The 18,900-nt window shown below is 43.3% G+C and overlaps 1 protein-coding gene across 9 annotated transcripts in view; it reads right to left on the reverse strand.

Moving 5' to 3' along the window:
* The window catches only part of arhgap23a (Rho GTPase activating protein 23a), a 63,953-nt gene that overhangs the window by 10,436 nt on the left and 34,617 nt on the right, over window positions 1–18,900 (reverse strand). For 4 of the 9 annotated variants that reach the window (XM_065964258.1, XM_065964255.1, XM_065964252.1 and 1 more), the window contains exons 2-11: window positions 15,319–15,522; window positions 12,764–12,788; window positions 12,282–12,374; window positions 11,461–11,539; window positions 10,164–10,224; window positions 6,979–8,614; window positions 2,238–2,393; window positions 1,236–1,347; window positions 1,099–1,138; window positions 48–185 (exon numbers count right to left, since the gene is read on the reverse strand). In XM_065964258.1, the coding sequence (XP_065820330.1) occupies window positions 48–185; window positions 1,099–1,138; window positions 1,236–1,347; window positions 2,238–2,393; window positions 6,979–8,614; window positions 10,164–10,224; window positions 11,461–11,539; window positions 12,282–12,374; window positions 12,764–12,788; window positions 15,319–15,522 (2,544 nt within the window). Of the gene's footprint in view, window positions 1–47; window positions 186–1,098; window positions 1,139–1,235; window positions 1,348–2,237; window positions 2,394–6,978; window positions 8,615–9,214; window positions 9,486–10,163; window positions 10,225–11,460; window positions 11,540–12,281; window positions 12,375–12,763; window positions 12,789–15,318; window positions 15,523–18,900 lie in introns of those variants that run through there. The other 5 variants (XM_020632556.3, XM_065964253.1, XM_065964257.1 and 2 more) reach the window with 5 other exon arrangements.

Consider the following 18,900-nt stretch of genomic DNA (forward strand, 5'->3'; position numbering starts at 1 on the left):
TGAATTTCTGCTTTCATTCTACTTCTCATAAAATCAGAAGTGCCCACCTTGCCCTTCTCTGTGAGGATCTGTTTGTAGTGCAGCCATCCTTCTCGCCGCACGTCACTGTACGTGATGTTTCCCAGCTCTGACGTTGAATGGCGTTTTGATCGGACCTCCTCTGCCGTCCCGAGGTTGTCTAGAGACTGAAACACAAACACGTAAATGTTAAGAGGATTGGTTGATAGGTAAGCCTGTTTAAAGCTATTAGATAAGAATTATTCACATTAAATGGAAATTTAAGGCATATGAGAAAAATAATCATGTAATAAATAGCACAACATTTTTGTAACCATCATCTTTTTTCGCTGCAGCATGTGGATTTCCTGGGTTTTATTATGAACTAGAGAGACCTGACATATTCCCACTGATGCCCCGGCAGTTTGAAGCAGAAACACATCAAAGTGTTTGTTAAAGAAGAAGCCAAAGCTAGACTGTGGAATTACATTTCTATATGGAACAAGTTTAGAACTAACAACAAAAAGAACACAAGCAGCTGGAGAAGGCAGTATTTTTAAACATAGACATAACCCATACAGTACAGTATGTAAGTTAACAAATAAAAGGTTTATGAAATAATAAAGATATCACTACCGCACTCCCAATTTAATCATCTCACTTCAGTCCAGTGAATTAAGTCAGAGAGAGAGATGAATCCAGACAAACACGTTGCTGTAATGTTCATTAACACTTTTCTAAACACCATGCTGAGGGAGAGTTATACACAGAGTGAAGAGACACAGTGATGTTATACTCTTGTTATACTTCTGTCCCTTTACTTCTTCAGAACTGACTGGTATTTAAACTTCATTGTCACAAGACACTTAAGAATGTGAGGATTAATCCTCTACATTATTTAACGACATGATGTCCAAATCAAGTGAATTGTCTGTAAAGCAATGTAATGTTTATTAAATGTGACTGTTTTGTTGTAGGACAAGTATTTAGGGTTTCTTTGCTTGTTTGATTTTAAAGGCCAGGATGAATAAAAACAAGGATCAGACGATGAAACAAACAGTATGTAGGATCATGTGTGTTATTCAAAGACGAAAGACTCACCCCGTCTGTGAAGAAACTCTTCACTCTCTTTGGTAGCCTCCTGTCAAGTACAACACGATTATTAAGAGTCAGAATGTCTGCTCACACATGTCATTTAATGGGTGCTTATAATGGATTTTATTCACAGTTTGACTTACGAGAAGACTCGTCCTTCCTCTCTGAACGTGTTGAGTCCTTCGTCGCATGACTTGGAGCGCTCGGTGGTGATGGCTAGAAGATAGGAGGAACGGCGACTGGATTTAATACTGCCTGCTCGGTGAGAGGATGAATGAGTGGAGATAGAGAGAGAGAGAGAGAGAGAGAGAGAGAGAGAGAGAGAGAGAGAGAGGAAGGAGTAGAAACAAAGACAAGGGACAGAGAGAAAGACAGAATGTGATGTAATGCCAATCACCAGTGTGGATGGTGTTGGATTAGCATAGGGGAGCAGTGAGGTGGGGAGCAGTGAGGTGGTCGGAGGTGAGGGTGGATGGACTGTGGGGATGTGAGCTGGGTCGGTGGGTTAGATTAAACACTTCACTTTCCTCACCACTGTGCATGCAGGAGGAGCTTCTGTAAACACTGACTGACATCATGCAGATCAACTTTCTGTGTCAAGAAAAATATCATGCAAGGCTGATTTTGTTCAATTTAACATTTACATGTAAGAATGTCTAAGTACCAAACTTCAAACCTATAAATCCCAATTACAGCACTGCTTAATATCATCTTTCAAGGATTTTTGTTCATTTTTGAAGTTAAGTTTGAAGAATAATTTTGCCCATTTGCAGTACAGATCATCCAAGGGAGAAAAACTAGAAGAGGTCAGTATCATAAAAGAAAAAAGCCTGACGACAACCTTTTAAAATTACACTTAATTCTCCAAAATATCTTCAAGAATTTCATTAGGAATAAAATAGAATTGTTTAACTTCTTAGTTAATTTGAGAAATTAAAAATCAGCACAAATACTTGATAAGATCGACATTATAGCAGTGAGGAACAACACCCAACCACAACAGTTTTCACTTTTCACGCATGCTTCTTTAACACCTCTCTGGAAATAAAAACATGACACGTAAACATCATCAGTGAGATCCTTTTCAGCTGCATGCAGTGTGGAGTGAGGGAGGGAAGGAGGAGAGGAGGGGGGGGGGCACTCACTGCAGTCGTGTGAGAAGAGCCTAGTGGGGGGGAAGGAGAAAGTGGGGGAGGCGGGGCTGGTGACCACGGCGGGTGCCGAGCTCATGCCGCTGGACACCACGGAGGACGCCGGCACATGGCGTGCACGCAAATCAGCGCCGGGGCTGGTCGGTTCATCTGTGGGAGGGAGGAGGGAAGGGGGGAGGCAAGAGGGAAAGCAAGAAGGGATAGTTAGGTGTTAAGAGAGAAAAAAAAAAAGGTCAGATGAAAAAGAAGGAATATAAAAGGGGTTAGACGAGGAGGAGGCGAGGAAGAGGAGAGGTTTTTAAAGGAAGAGGAACCGCAGGGTTACCGTCAAAAATACAAAACAGTTCTCAACAATGTTCTCAATGTTATCAAAATTCATTCTTTCTGCAACAGTAGCACAGATTAACACCATTACTCCATCGAGAAGTTTCCTCTAGACTCAAGCGAAGAGTACACAGAAGACAGACCAGAAAGACAAACATCCACACTCACTCACAAATCCACAAACAGAAGCTGAAGACTCCGGAAGTATAAAGTGACAAGAATGTTCACAGAAACAAAATGAAAAAAGGCAAGTAGTTTATAAATTGCAGTACCTGTGCCTACTGCTGCCATAAGACGAGCTAGTCAGTTGTTTAAAGAGTGTGTTTGTTACACAGATTTACTGACTCCAGGTTTCAGTTCTTTATGAAATCTACAGCAGTGTACAGTGTCAAATGTCAAATCATAGAAAAGAAGAAAAACTAAGACTTATAATAAGATTAACTAAAGGTAGATATGAAATATGTTTTTGTGCCAATAATGACTTGAAAAGTGAAAAAGAAAGACGACACATCGGACTTTTATAGATCGTACAGGCTAAAAGTCTTCAATAGTTTCATCCGATGCAATGGGATATGAAACCGTAATACACACACACGACTACACATGTTGTGATGCACACTTCCTGACTGACAGAGGATTAGAGAGCAGCCTGATATTTGCATAAAGTGAGGAGAAGCTGGATGTGCCAGTGACAGTTTAACCTCAGGACTGAGTTGCTGCTTAGTTTCGGTGTGTTCTCTGAGGGGACAGCAGGGGGCAGCACAGACTCACACACAGACAATCACATAGTCTTTCTGCAAATTCTTGTAAGAGTTTCTCATTAGAATGACATTTCTGCTCTGATTCATTTTAAGTTTTCCTCATCCTTTACAGCCCTATTGAGTTTCACCATCTTCTCTTTTATGTTTGTCACTCCTTCTCTATGGATTTCTTCCTTCCATCACACTTTCTGCTCTGTCCCTCACTCCTCTGCATACTCCAGCCCCGACATAAGGCTGGAAACATTTCCAATCTGGGCTGAGGAATCTGCCTGTTTACAGCACTGCCCAGAAATAGCCGGGCTGTGGGTTTAACAAAGGCCGTCATTAACAGGCAATCAGAGAGTGAGCTCAGAGCCATGAGACAGAGACCGACCAGCAGAGGGGAGCAACATACTACAGCACGCTCCGAACCAACTCCAGATTCTGCAGAAAATACGGAGCTCAAGTACACAAAGAGAGGGGTGGAGAACGAACCGACAGATAGAGCAGAAGTGAAAAAGTTTGAGGTGACACAGGAGCTTAAAGAGTCTTAAATAAGCTTAAATAAAACAAAACACCTTTGCAAACTTCAATTAGTTAACTGAGAAAAACAAACAAAAGGTAGGGTACTGACAGTAAAAGTAAAAGACTATTTGTCATATAATTATTTACTCTGTTCATTGATTCATCATCAGTCAAAAAAATGTCAAAATTCAGTTTTTTGAAAGCCCAGGGTGAAAACTTCTAGATGCATTTTTGGGCTGATTCGCGTCGGTTTTTCCGATTATAATAAATTCAGCCAAAAAATGACAATCGGCCACATCGGGGGTAAATATTTACATTTTTTGAGTCATGGGTTGATTATCAAAGTAGACATCTGTTGCATAATGTAAGTTGATTGACTGATTAACGTATTGTTGCAGCTTTATATCAGACCGATTAAGTTCATTTAACAACTATAAACTCTGCTACGATGACATTTTGGTCTTCACCAAGAAACTAAGAATCTCTAAAAAGCGGACAAAGAAGAAATAGGGTGCTCGAGAGTCAGACAAAAAAACAGGGGGCTGTATCTTGTGAAAAGAGTCAGAGGGGACGAGATGTCTGCCGGAAGCAGAAGCCAAGAACAGAAGGTCTTGGTACTGTTCTGTGCTTTCCAGGGTCCAGCCAGTAAAGATAGACATAGACTGAACCCCCACACAGACACACAAACCCCTTCATCATCTAGAGAGGCACAATAACAGCATTGATGTTGGGCCGGAGAGGAGTGTATGGGCCCCTACTGTTCCCACAAGCACCGCCACAAAAACCTCCTGGTAATTTACAGCTTAGATCCAAGTCGTAAGAGTCCAAGTGTGCGCAGAGTAAAACACTGCATCGGTTGACATGTCTCTTCCTGTTTTAGACACGTGTGTGATTCAAAAAAAATACTTGAACAGAAAATTGGAAAACTGTTAAATCTGTATACACACCTTTGATCTAGAAATATGTGCAGACATGGTGCTGTGCAGACACGAAGGAATTACAACAGCTGTATGTTCCCAAACAAGCCCCAGATCATATCACCATCTCTCAGATAAAGAAAGAGAACGACAAAAAAAAAAGAGGAGAGAAGCTGGTTCATGTCTATAGGGAGAAACTACAACTAGCCTAGTTTCAGTTCATGCCCATTAAACGTGTCCCGGCCTGCAGCTCTGATTCCTGCTTTCTGAAGGTACGAGGAAGGAATGTGCTGTGACACACACACACACACACACACACACTGAGAGCGGGAGAGTAGATGCCTACATGGTTTGCTGATCCACTGATTTTCTGCCTTCAAATGACTTTCTCTGGCCGAGCGTGGCTTGGCTCAAATATCCACAGTCATTCCATGTTGGGGTCGGAGCTTCTAAGTCAGCTGATTTGAATCTATTTGACGTTAGGGTAAGCAGTGGCTGTCTTCTCTTGGGCAGGCTCGCCTGACAGACTGACTTAGTTTGCGTATGGTTTGACTTAATGGCAGCTGTGTGTCAGGCGATACAAACCAAATATGAAGCCTTCAGAGCCCCTTCTCTTTGAGGCTTTTCAGAACAGGAACAAGCTGGGACAAGACTCCAGTCACCTCCCACTGACAGCAACATATGTAACTGTACAGTACAGTATATAAACAACATCCCATAGGCACAGAACTGCATCTCCTTTACGCAGCATCACAGCATCTATTACAGATTATTATCATTAAACTATACTAAACGTATTCAAATTCTGTCAAGTGGACTCTAATATGCAATAGGTTTTCTTAAACACTGAGTGTCATGTCATTTGCTGTACTTTATGGGAATGCTGTGGATCAGGACGAAGAGTGGTTAATCCACCTGTCTGCAGATCGACAGCTTGATTACGGGCCCCTCCAGCCCTCATGTGTGAGTGACCTTCGGCAATAAAACTTCCCCAAATTGCTGGTGCACGGTGAGGTGTATGAGGTGAATGGAATGTATTTAAAGTGCTTTAAGTAGTCGGAAGACTAGAAAAGAGTTGTACAAGTTCATTTAATTGAATCTATTTGTCATTATAACCTTTAAAAAATGTGGCTAAAAGGAGGATTAAGTCTTTAAGGTCTTAAAGTCTTTTCTTTCCTTAGATGTCATTTGCTGGCTGAGTTACAAAGTGAGCCCACTGTAATGAAGCACACAGCTTTTCTGTCATTAAAATCATTTTCAACGGTGAGACTGAAACGGGGACAAAAGTCTACAACTTTGCGAGCTGCGAGGCTTAACTTTACAGTGGTGCTTTAGCTAATGTTCACACGCCAATGTTTGGCAGGTACAGTGTTAAACATGCTCCCAATTTGAGTTAGGCACGCTAGCATGCTAACATTTCAGAATGTTTTCAGTTTTATTTGATCATTAACAAACTACTGGAAAACTAATTTGACCTGGTCAACGTTCTTCAGGAAACTTCAGTAATTCAGACTCATCCTCAAACTATGACAGTTTGTACAAAATGCTAAAACATTAACATTTAAGTTGATTGGACTAATAGCAGGAGATACTGATATCCACAGAGTTAGCTGGTGGCATGGCTAAAAACATTAAGGTGACTGACTGAAAAAATAAAGATCCACAGAAGAAAATGATGACAGACCGTCCTACAACAAAAATAATAGTAAATCTGTAGCACAAGCCTGGGCACACATGTACACACACACACACACACACACACATGCAAGCACGCACGCAGAATGTCATTTCCTCAAAGACTGGGGGGCAGGCAGCAGGATTAGTGATTCTCATCAGATATGATTCAATCTAACTACAAATACTGTCTGTGAAACACAGAGGGAAGCGCCAGTGTTACCCAATGCAAACACACACACACACACACACACATATATATGAAAAAAGAACGAAAGAATGGAAAAACAGCATTTGAGAGAAGCCTGGAGCTTACTGGACAGACAAGAAGGAAATTAAAGAAGCAAACACACACTCCCACAACTCATAATCTTGTCTGAATTGGAGTATTGATTTTCCCCTCAGTGAAACTTTCACTAACATTCATAAAACGCTCAATGAGGATTATATTTTTGAAAAACAACGATTTAATCTGCAGGTCACTTTGGGGTTTTGTAAGGAGATTAAAGAGTAAGAGATGGGTCACAGGACGGCGCTCAATCATTATTTGCTTACCTATGAAGGGAATGGATGCAAGGGAGTCATCCTCTATGGGGAGGGGGGCGAGGTTGCCATTTGGTTTGCGTGGGGCTACATCTCCTGTGGAACCAGGGACGAGACCTGAGTCTTCAAGGTCGGGAGAAAACAAAGATGGTTCTAGCCCGTCCACTGGCAGCACATAGTGAGGATGCCTCAAACCGTGGGCGTTCCTCCGCCCAGTGGGAGGTTTCTGCCTCAGCACCACTTCCTGTGTCTGTGCCGCCACCACCATCTCCGCCTGCCCCTCAACAGACCCTCGTTCCCTCTCGTGGTTTGTAGGCCTGTACGCTCTGTCCTGGGATTCGCCAGAGGCGGAGGCGAGGGGGGAGGTGGTAGAGGCGGTGATGGGTGCTGCTGTGCCCTCTGGGGGACTTTTCGGTGTGGGGTTCCAGTTCAAGTGAGGGCCAGAATACGAAGGGTCCCTGAAGGAGTGGGCTTGCTGCATGATTCGGCCCGTCTTTCGGTAAAATGACGGGCTGTAGCTGCGGTAGCCCACCGGCTGATCGTCCATGCTCTGTCCATGTGGAAGCCGCCTGCTCTTGGGGGCAGCCTGCTGGGGCTGAGTCTGAGATTGGGACTGGGCGTGAGTCTGGGATTGGTGTTTAGAATGCGGCTGGCGAGACATGGGAGCAGCTTGTGTTGCACCGTAATGGTTCCCCTGCTTGGTGAAGGCATCAGTCCGAGCAGGCGGTCGAGGAGCCTGCTGTTGCCATGACGGCCTCTCAAACCGAGGCGAAACCAGTCCGGCTGCTGCTTGGTCCAGCATCTCTAAAGAGCGGCCATGGCGGTCATACAGGGCTAGCAGGTTTTCAGAGCGTGTTCGTGTATAGCTTGTGGGTGGATGGCCCCTACCAGGGCCCGATTCCCAATCTCCATAAGACCAGTAGGGCTCTCCCTGGGGTCCTGGTCCTGACTGCTGCAGTAACAGCAGAGTGTCCTGGGAGGCGCTGTGCGGCCAGCCACCTGACCGCTGCTGCTGCCTCCTCGATTCACTGAGCCGGTCCTGTGAGTAGCTGCGGTGTCGGGTCTGCATGCTGCGTCCTGACCGCTCAGGCACCTGGCTGAAGTACCAGTCTGACAGCGCCTGCTGACAGCGCTCACTGCGTCCGTGGCTGAGCTGGGGCAGAGGGGGACTGGTCCACGCTGAGCTGGACTTGCGTGGCTGAGCCTGTGAGGGCCCGGCAGCATGGTGATTAGGGTAGTGGACTTGCAGGGGGCTGGACAAAGGACCTCCTGATGAGGAGGAAGAAGAATAGGAGCGCCCCCTGGTCTGACCCTGAGGCTGCTGGCTGGTCATCCCGTATTGGATCTCCTCTGTCCGGTGAGCTGGGCTACTGTGACCCACACCGCCCGGCTCTCCTGCCCGCCCCTCCTGCCAGCTAGCTGGGCTTCCCACAGTGGAGCGGTTGTCCAGGGGCGAAGAAGGGCTTGAGGAACCTTGCCAGCGACTCCAGTTATCCAGCTGGTTCTGGCCCATAGGCGCTGACGGAGGAGCTCCTGCAGGGGACGTGGTTTTGCTGCGGGGGTAACAGGGGGGAGGTGGTGGTGGGAGGTTCTCAGCTCCCCCTGAGTAGGGTTCGTTGCCTGTCAGGTAGGCATCCTGGGAGTATGCCTGGAAGAGAGAGGGAGTAGAGAGGAGCAGTTAGATAAGACAGAACAGAAAGAGATAAGCTAGAGAAGGTGAATGTGTGCCGCTGTGACGATTGTAAATCAAACATTTTTACACTCTTGCTGTAAACAAGATTTAAAACAACACAGACCAAAACAATAACTCTATTAGACAACTTCATGCCGCTGTTTATTACACAACAAACCCTAAAGTGGGACGGTCTCTCTCAGCCTTTGCCACAGTTTGTCCCCAGGGCCTCAGCTCTCAACACAAACACTTGCTCGCTTGCAAACTGCACAAACTGCCTGCAGCAAAAGCCTCAACCCTCACTGAACAGCAGCCTGCTGGAAATACACAAGTCTCCAGCAATGTTGAGTACACACACACATACAGGGCATATCTACGCACACGGCGCTGCCTCGAAAGGATCTATCGTTTACAAATACAGATTACTTTATCAAAAGACACATATTCACATTTAGAGCATCGATAACTACTTGTAATCTACGTAATAACAACAAGAAACAAAAACAAAACGTCCCTTCTTTTGATTATGTAAAGCTTAATCATACAAACATTTAAGACAAGTTTTTCAAGGTTTACCTGAACCACGCAAACAGAATCCAGAGCCTTTCCTCAGCCCGCACGTTAAGCGTGTATTTACCACAAACAGATTCAGAGGAGGACGAGTCAGAAGACTTTTCCTCACCAACTCTCCTGCTACTCTTCAGATTCTACACCCTTCTCCTCCTCTAAGAAACATTCAATCGCTCGCTCCTTCTTCTATTTAATTTTTTTTGAAAGTTTTCTGTTGATCTCCTTGTTGTCTCCTCTCTCGGATCTTTCCAAACTCCCTCCTTCCTCCCTCTCATTCTCTGCCTTACTCCACCCTGTGGGAGTGTGGAAGGAGGCGCAGCACTGGTGATGTCATGCCAGGAATGCAGCAGATTCATGCATAGCATCGAGGAAGGGGAGGAGCGTGAGGACAGAGGAGTGGGTTTTAAAAAAAAATGAAAACATGGCGGTGTTCTGAAATAGAGCGCTAGGTTTTGGACTCTTTTGACAGGAACGCAAACAATTCTGCATGAATGACTCAAATCTGGTGATCCGGTTTTGTGTGTTAGCTGTTGCGCTGTGTTAATGGGAGGGACGAGGCGAGGGATGATGCATGTCTCATCATGTGAGCCAGCGTGGGGCAACCTGTGGAGCGACAAAAATGTGTTGTACAGTACATGGGTGTGTGTGCACAAGCGCACATTTAACATTAACCTTTAGCAGTCAGGAAACCGGCAGCCTTTTAATGTATGCGTGTCGTAAGCTAAACACAGAGCAGAGCGCATCTGAGTCACTCCACAGTCATTCTTACAAAATCTCGACATTCTTTGTCAATAACGACAGGGTGAATCCAGGTTCAACTCTGCAAACAAGCGTGACAGAATACACATTTCGCTGCACGGAAAAAAGAGCGATTGAAGTGTGTAACTCATGACATGTGAGGGGTTAGTTTGATGTTTTTTTGTTGGATAAGGTGCGTTAAAAATCCCATACTCACACTTACCAACTGAAGCACATCTTCGTCTTTTGGCATAATGGAGAGCTCCAACATACTCTCACTGCAAGAGATACACAGGGAGAATAATGACAAATGAGAATTATAGGTGAAAAACTAACGATATTGACTTCACATCAAATATCCTGACCATTTGTAACAAAAGCGATATAACGATTGTGAAAATCAGGACTGATACTGAAAGGCTTTTAAAATAATTTAGCTGATTACTGATTCTGATGTTGTTTTTTTTATTCATTCATACATTTCATGGGATGTATTTAAATTGTTGTTAGTGGTCCCTCTTGTTGAAACGTCACATGTCTGACTGCCTGTTGCTGATCTTTACTGAGATGGTATACCACTGGACATTTTCTTTCACATTTGATCATGAAAACAAATGTAGAGTTTGTCCAACAGATGACTTCTCCAGCCCAATAAAATATTCTTCTCTGAGTCAGCAGTAAGGTAGTGCTTGCCAGTATTAAATTAAACAGATAAACATCAGCTTCTGACATCAGTGCCAGCCACATTTTTTGCCGATGAGCTTATGTCTGTCAACGGGGCTGATATCGGCCAACACCAATGTTCAACCGATCCATTGGTGCATCCCTAGCTGCAAAATGTTGTGTTCTATTGTGTGCACCTTCAAGTCAACTTTGACCCATGAGAAAGTGGAGACAGTCTACACAGACCGAGAGATGATGTACTGAGGCCAACCGGGTAGTGCTTCTTCTAGCGTGTCTATTTTCACTTAAATTAAACGCTGATTTATGGATAGAAGGTTGGCCTGTAGAGAGGGAGGATAGTTTTTTTGATAAGAGAATCCTTGACTCAGGTGACGTGCATATGTGAAGTTTAGTAAGTCTGAAATGTATTTAGCTCTTTTTGGGTTTTAGACTTACAAACCGTTAATATGTAACACACTCATACATGAAAAGTTGATTTCAGCACCTAAGCTTAGGCATCTGAATCGAAAGACACAGTAGAAAAGGTCAATTAAATAAAATAGTTTCTTTTTTTGTAGTCTAAAACAGGCAGCAGATAAAACCTAACTAGTCCATCCTTAGTCCGGTTTATGCTTCACTTCTTCAGCTCCCTGTTTCCCGTCTGGAGCGTCGTACCTTCTGACTTTAGGAGTGTGTAGAGAACACTGCTGCAGGCTACTCTTTATTAGAAGCATAGAAAATGTATGCAAGTGCTGTCTTCACTAAGGTGAGCTAACAAAGAAAAGGCAAACACACTGCTGGCTAAATCAATAGACCAAAGGCCCACGGTGCTGAAAGGCAGGACGTCTTACCTGTTCTGAATGAGGGCGATCACCTGCGAGTACGTCTTCCCTAAAACACTCTCTCCGTTCACTTTCACCAGACGGTCCCCTGCAAAAAACACACACAAAACAAACACATGTAACCACAATAGCTAAATGATTTATTAAATACTTTCTTAAAACAATGTAATGGCCAAAGTGTGTCTCACTTCAACAAAACGTGAGGCGGTGCCTTACATCTCATCTCAGGCCAAGAAAAATCTTATGTATTATAATTCTTTAATAGAAAACTAAAATATCTCTCAAATAATCAGTAATGTGTTCCCAGTTTAAGAGTCTAAATAATATAAAGCCTGTGATGTCAGCTCTGCTTAGCCGTCTATGAACGGAGGCTCCTGGAAAGACTTCTGATAACTGTGTTTAAAGTCTGTATGCATTAATGTCGACTTCATGCAAGATGGAAAACATCCAAACGTGCTTTGAGAGTGTGTGTTTAATGTGTTCACACTAGCATGGGACGTTCTGGATCTGACAGCGTGCACACTGTAGTACTGGTTGTGTGTGTCTGAGCTGAGACACAACAGAAGCACTTCAGTAGCTCTGTCACATTCAAAAACCACTGGAGGATTTGAGTTGTCATACTGGTATCTGTGTTAAATCACCCAAAGAAGTCTTGTGTGGGGAAAAATAGAAATGTTATGTAATGTAGTAAATGTGCTAAACCCCGCTCTGAATATTCCATGCAGTGTGCATCTGCTCCTGTCTGCAGAATCACATGATCAGAGCTCTCCCCGACAGATTTCCAATGCAAACCAGGATGCTAATGCTCCTGTAGCTTGTGTTCCTTTTACCTGTGCATAAGCCCGCCTGATGGGCCGGACCTTTTTCTCTCACGCTCTTCACAAATATGGTGTCCATCGGCTCCAGTCGACCTTTCTGGTAACCTGGAGTACAAAAGACAAAACAGAACTGATGAGGGATAAGACAAATCCCAAGAAACTTTATCATTCTTAAGAATAAATATTAAAGTTAAGAGCTTTGCATCTTTTCAGTAACTTTTGCTCTACTACCTTTCTGGCCTGCAGAAAGTTTAAAAATTAACATTAAATACTTCTGTTCTCTTTTGAGTCCAAACGCAGTTGGACATGATTATTTAGCTGCAATGTTGCATAGTGTCCTCTAGGGGGCACAGATGAGCTGCACAATAGAGGGCAGAGGATGGAATAATGCAGGTCTCAGCTCATCATATCATTAATATCAAACTGAATGAGGTTTAAAGTTGCTGCCTAATAAAGAGAAGACAGGGAAAGAGGTAAAAAAAAGAAAAACGTACCCTTTCCGTTACCGTTCTCCTCATCCTGCAAAGAACAGAGACAGAGAAAGTTACTGCTTCAATCCAAAGTCAAGTCAAATTAAGTCATATTTATAGTAAACAACCAGTGTCAAAGTGTTTAAAGAGACAAGTAAAACATATATCTGAGTACGCGCTTGTGTCAAAATAAGAACACTTTCATTGTGATATTCATAATTCAAGTTACTGCAATGAAACTAAAAACTATTCCAAACATGAAAAAGTGTGCAGCAGTAAAAACATGTGAGACAGTCTCCAACATCCAAGACAAAAGAAATGACCATTTGTTATATGAAGGTCATTGGGGTTTAAGTAAATATGAAAGAAGAATTGTTCTGTTTGTTCAACTGTACAAATAAAGACAGTTTTTTATTTCATAGTTTTGCAAGTACAGCACACATATCAAAATAATTACACCGAAGATAGCTAGCTGCTTTTTTTTTTTTTTTTCCATCTGTTGTCTCTAAATCAAAAACAACCACAGAACAAATAATTGAACAAATGCATTACAGAAAACAGCAAAAGACATCCATTAGTGTGAGATAATAAACAGAATCAGATTCACAAGGAAATTACTTGTGTGGTTAGACTGTTGTGCTCATGGCTCCTAGTTAAATTACAACACAATTCAAATTTTTTGTGGAGAAAAGCAGAGTCTGACCCAGGCTAACCCCGACATGACCTACGTCAACCGTTCGCTGAGCAACTGTACACTCTCATATATCAGTATCTGTTTCTACTAAGTGTAGAGACCACGGGAGAATTTAAACGTAGCCTTTCAGTAATTTTCACCAGCAGTTCATGAATAACGCCAAATTCTCAGTCAAACCTCTTGAGAAAGACCTGTTTGTTTGTTTTTATGAGCTCTTAATGTTGGAGTTCAGCTGCGACACAAACTAACAAACACTGACTTTCAGGTTCGACAGTCTGCAGGTAAACATGACGTCATGTGAAGCAAACAAACGCACAAAGCCGTGGAGGATGGTGGCTGAAATGTGACTTGATGGCTGCAGGTTGTCTAATCATGTCCACACACACACACACATGCATTCAAACACACACACACACACACACACACACACACACACACACACACACGTACTAAGCTGAGTGGACAGTTTGGAGTTAGAGGCTTGATGGGCTGACTGCTGCCTGGCTTTATGCTGCGCTGAGTGGGCTCATTCCTGGCTCTGTAGACAATAATGGGAGGGTTTAGAGGCAGAGAAAGGAGATCTGCAGACCCCAGAATAGAGCTCCGAGCTGGGGACACTCAACACCACAGGCAGCCCCAGTCGGAGCACATCCAGGACGGATGGGGAGACAGTAGGAGGAGGGAATAAGAACCTATAGCAGGTTTTCATTTTGTACAAAGGGGTCAACAAGGTCTGACCTTTTACATGTATAAAACTACCTGTGCTCACGTTTGTAAATACACCTGACATATTATACAGATCAATGTGATATGTAACACTAAACATAGCAAATGTAAATGTTAAAACACATGTGTAAGCACCTCCTCGACTCTTTAAGACACCCAGAAAATGCAGACACCATGGACTACAAGTGAGCCATTGGGCCATGCACCCAGTAGGCCTCTGGTAATTGGACCCTATGGGGGTAATTTGGGAGACTTCCATGAAGGCTCTTCAGATAAGAACGGGCAGCTCTGTAGGTCTGATTGTCCCATACCACCATGTGACCCTCGAGGCAGAGGAGACAAGGACAGAACCGAGGCCAAAGGCCAGCAGTGGGCCTATTGTCCGTGTCCGGCCTGGTACAGCCTGCCAGGGAGTGGTACCAGGCTAAGACAACAGATCTCATTCAATCCGGGCTCCTATCTGCAGCTGCTTCGTGGTGGGGTGGTACAATAATAATGAAGGCCTTGTTTCAGCTGTGCTTACCCCACCCCAGCCTCAACATCCCTCAATTTCACATCTGGTGCCGTTTGCCCCCCCACCTCAAAGAGCTAAATAACCGCTGGCTCACTGAGTCGCACTCCAAAGCAGCAGAACAATGCTGAGTCCACCGAAGACTAAAAAACAAGGCCAATTGTGAAACTGAAAGGGTATGTGGTTGCTGTTTATATCCCTCAACATGTTAAATTCAGTTTTTCTCAGAGACAAAGAGCCCATGTCTTTATTTTGCTTCCATATCTTGTTGATTTCCCTTCAATTAATTCGTTTACAGGCTTGTTTTGTGCAGCCCATTGTCTCTAATCAGCCTGTCTGTGAGATCATTCTGCTCAGTTCAACATGCTGACCCTCCCCTCCAGTATGATTAGCTGTATGTCCAGGCTCTAATTGGCTCCGTTGCAGATTCAGCAAGTGAAACATAGGCCGTTTGAAATCTTTTTCAAATGGCAGCTAGGCTAAAATGGAGACCATGTGTGCAGTCAAAACAAACATGGAAGCTGAAAAGTTGACGTAATGATGCTTAACACTGAATTACAGAGAGAAACCACGAGAGCTCTCCTTAAAACCGGATGTTTTTTTAAATAATTCAACAGCTTTTAACGTGATTCACAGCTTTTCTCTCACCTTGAGGTTGGTGTGCAGAGCTGACTCTGGAGGGTAAACAATGAAATGGCGTAGCGTGAAGCCAAAACCCTGGGAGTTCTTATGGAGAACCAGCGTCCGAGGACCCTTCCATCCCATGCCGACCCCCTCCCTTCCCGGCCGGGTCGCCATCGGCGGCCGAGGGTTGTCACCGGGTGAGGAGAGAACATCCCTCCGCCCCTTAGCCTGTGGACACAGAGAGAAAGAGAGTCAGTATAATTCAGGAAGGCTTGTGTATATTTCATTGGTCATTTTCAATAAAAAAGTTCTTGCTCAGATGTAAAAGAGTCGACAAACGGTAAAGGATAAATAATGTTCCTAATAATAATGATGTAAACTGTGTAATTTTACCCAGAGGACATTTCAATTACAGATATTTAAAGTTGGGGTTCATGATTCCAGTGACATGAATGGGATGTTTAAAAATGTATAGATATGCAGTTAGTGTAGAGAGTGGGTCAAGTTGTGACCACATTGACTGAGGTCTGATCGCAGGGGAGAGGAGGGTCCACAGGGGATCTGAAGGCAGGTTTCCACCCGCTCTCTAAATGTCTCATTGCCGAGGTCGGGTAAATAAGCCCAGCTAGCTCAGCTGACAGACACACGTGAGAACTCTCACCCTCATGCTGCCCTGACGACCCACATCTGTCAGTCACACACCATCACCTGACCAAACAGGCGGGAGAAAGGAACAGGAGGAGGGGGTCATCAGGTCTGCTTTTGTTTAGTTATCTTGAAATGCATGTTCACTTCCAAACTTTTTTTCAGTAAAACAAAACTCCCAAAAAACTCTTTTTTGACCTATAGCAATAAATCATTACTGTGGGTGCCAGCTCAAGATTGAAGTCAATCAATGACTACACACTGCTTATGCTTTAGCCTAGAGAGACAATATTTTGCTAAAAAACTGTGACTGAGTAAAACACAGCTCAGTATAAACTGTGGAATTGTTTTAAAATTAAATATAGCGTTCACAGTCAACAAACTTTATGTATAAATGTACATAATTCAGTGCATAACTCAACATTTTAACCCTGAGAAAGCTCCAAAAACACCTTGAACACAGTAAATAAAATATACAAATTTTGGAAAAACATTGAGTTTGTTTCTGATGGCTTGTTTTTCAAGGCTTCAACAATTGGACAATTCATTAAACTGTCATTTGAAAAGATTTTGATCCAATATTTTTTTTTTATTCAGGTTATCCTTTAGACTTAGACACCCGGACACATGGGGTGGGCTGTCAGAGTGATGTCAGAATAACTGCCACATCATGCCTTGCTCAAATGAACTACAGCCCTGCCTAAGAGGTAAATCTACATCTCAGAAGCCTCCTCAATTTCCAAGCTGAGTCCCTACAGACTTGTCTTCAGCAAAAATGCCCAAGATGCCCAAGAATTCATGGTTTTGAACTCATCAAATGTAAACATTTGCTGTTTCTTCAGTTTGTTATTAAAGTAAACTGAAAATCTTTCGGTCTGGGAATGCTGGCAAGACGAAACAAGCAATTCAAACACAATAAATATTTTCTATTTGCCGACATCTTGTTGACCAAATAATTTAGTCTTGGCAGAACTACACAGATGTCTGCACGTCTGATACCATTTGCTATTAGTACAAACTGACTGTTTATTCAGTTTAGTGTAATCTGTTGCTTGCAGATCATTAGAAATGTACACTTTGAAGACCAATAAGAATTTGTGGTATGTTTATGCTTCGGACTGGTTCATGTCAAGATGCTTCCAAAAAGAATGAAAAAAGAATTTCCGTTTGCAAAAAACAACTTCAGCGGTTGCTCTTTAATTATAAAAAGAGAAAGTCTCGCATAGGCTAAATGCAAACAAACGCAGAGATGCAAACATGTAAATCACACAGAACACTATGTTCCCAAATCACTCATCTCTGCTTCACGACAGCAACGTCTGCTTTGTTTGAATCTGCAGCTCAAGTTTTAACAATACATGAGTTATAACTATGATGAAGAATAAGACGATGGAGAGAGGTTACCATGATCACAAGATACATCTCGTAAATGTTAGCCTGTGAAGTCATTCAAGCTAAAAACAGCACCGTAGTCCACCAGGACCAAGCAGACAGCCACTTTTTATACAGCATTCTCAGTGTGGTTTGGAAACTGAATAATGCCAGAAATAAGAGCGCTCCAGGGTTACGATTAAAAAAGCAAGTAAACAAGATGTAAACATGTACTTAGGAGTGTTAAATTGAGGTTGATGCATGCCTTCTTTCTTGACTTTGACTTATTTAAGTTCGAAAATGTTTTGTTTCTATGCTTTAGCGTTAATGGGCCAAAGGTGAGCATGTCTAGACTGCAGGCAACAATCCCCCTCAATTATGTGAGCACCCCATGTTTCAACTCCTGTCTCCTGTCTACACACACACACTCTCACTGATATACAACAATCAAATACTTTACCGGGCAAGCCTGTATGCAGCCACACAACAGCAGGAAGTATAGTAGTGTTGCGAGCCGGCATAACCAGATGCTCCTAAAAATAACAGGTAGAGGTACTTCCACATGTTAACTCCTCTTTCTCTTTCATACCATTTTTTCCTCCACTTAGCTCTCCTCCCTTTATACCTCTTCTTCCTTTCCTCACCACACGCTCAGCTGTGATGGAAATCCGATGTGCTGACTTTGAACAAACTTTTCTCCCTTCCTCTACTTTTAAGTTCCATTCAATAAAAGAGCAAAATTAAGTTTGGACGTCCTGACTGAAATGTAATTTTTAGGAAATTTGTTTGGGTGAACTTGAATGTACTTTTCCAAAGTAAACGCCTACTCTGAAGGAAGAATACAGGGATATACTGCAGATTGAACTCCCTAACACTCAGAGCACGATCTTTAGTTTGGCAGTCTAAACAATGACAAGTAACACCTGTAATTTTCTCAAAGAGGCGAGCAGTGAGTCCCATTATGTGGCATGAGAGCTGCACAAAAGAATCGTGTGAGGAAGGAGGAGTGTTTGGAGTGTTAAATGAAAAAAGATAAAGAAAAACCAAGAAAAAAGAGGAAATGAAAGAGCAAGAGGGTGAAAGGAGGAAGAGACTGAGAGAATTCCTCAGAGGGAGCGGTTTGGCACGGACAAGTTGAAACACAAACTGTAAGCTGGTGGAGGAGGTAAGGCAGCAAAGAGAGAGTGAATGAGAGGAGACGGATGAGGAGGACAGAGAAAGAGGAGGAGGAGTATCGAGCCCAAGCGAGGGACAGGCTCCAGCATGCCGGTTTCGACCACATGGCCCCTCCCGGCGCAGGGAATACCGAACCCTGTGATTACCCAAAACACACAGGGTCTAACTGGGTCTCTGAGCCAGAACAGTTTCCCACTCGGCTGTTCTGGACTATGTGGGATGCATGTGTGTGTGTGTGTGTGTGTGTGTGTGTGTGTGTGTGTGTGTGTGTGTGTGTGTGTGTGTGTGTATGTATGTGTTCGTGTGACTGTGCTCATCTATTCTGCCCACTCTACATTGGACTTTTTTCCTCCCTGAAGCCCCGAACAATCCTCTCCTATACTGGTCACCTTGACAAGAGCAGTTTTCACTTTA

The sequence above is a fragment of the Labrus bergylta genome, chromosome 16 (genome assembly GCF_963930695.1).
Source record: "Labrus bergylta chromosome 16, fLabBer1.1, whole genome shotgun sequence".
In the NCBI taxonomy this organism is placed as follows: domain Eukaryota; kingdom Metazoa; phylum Chordata; class Actinopteri; order Labriformes; family Labridae; genus Labrus; species Labrus bergylta.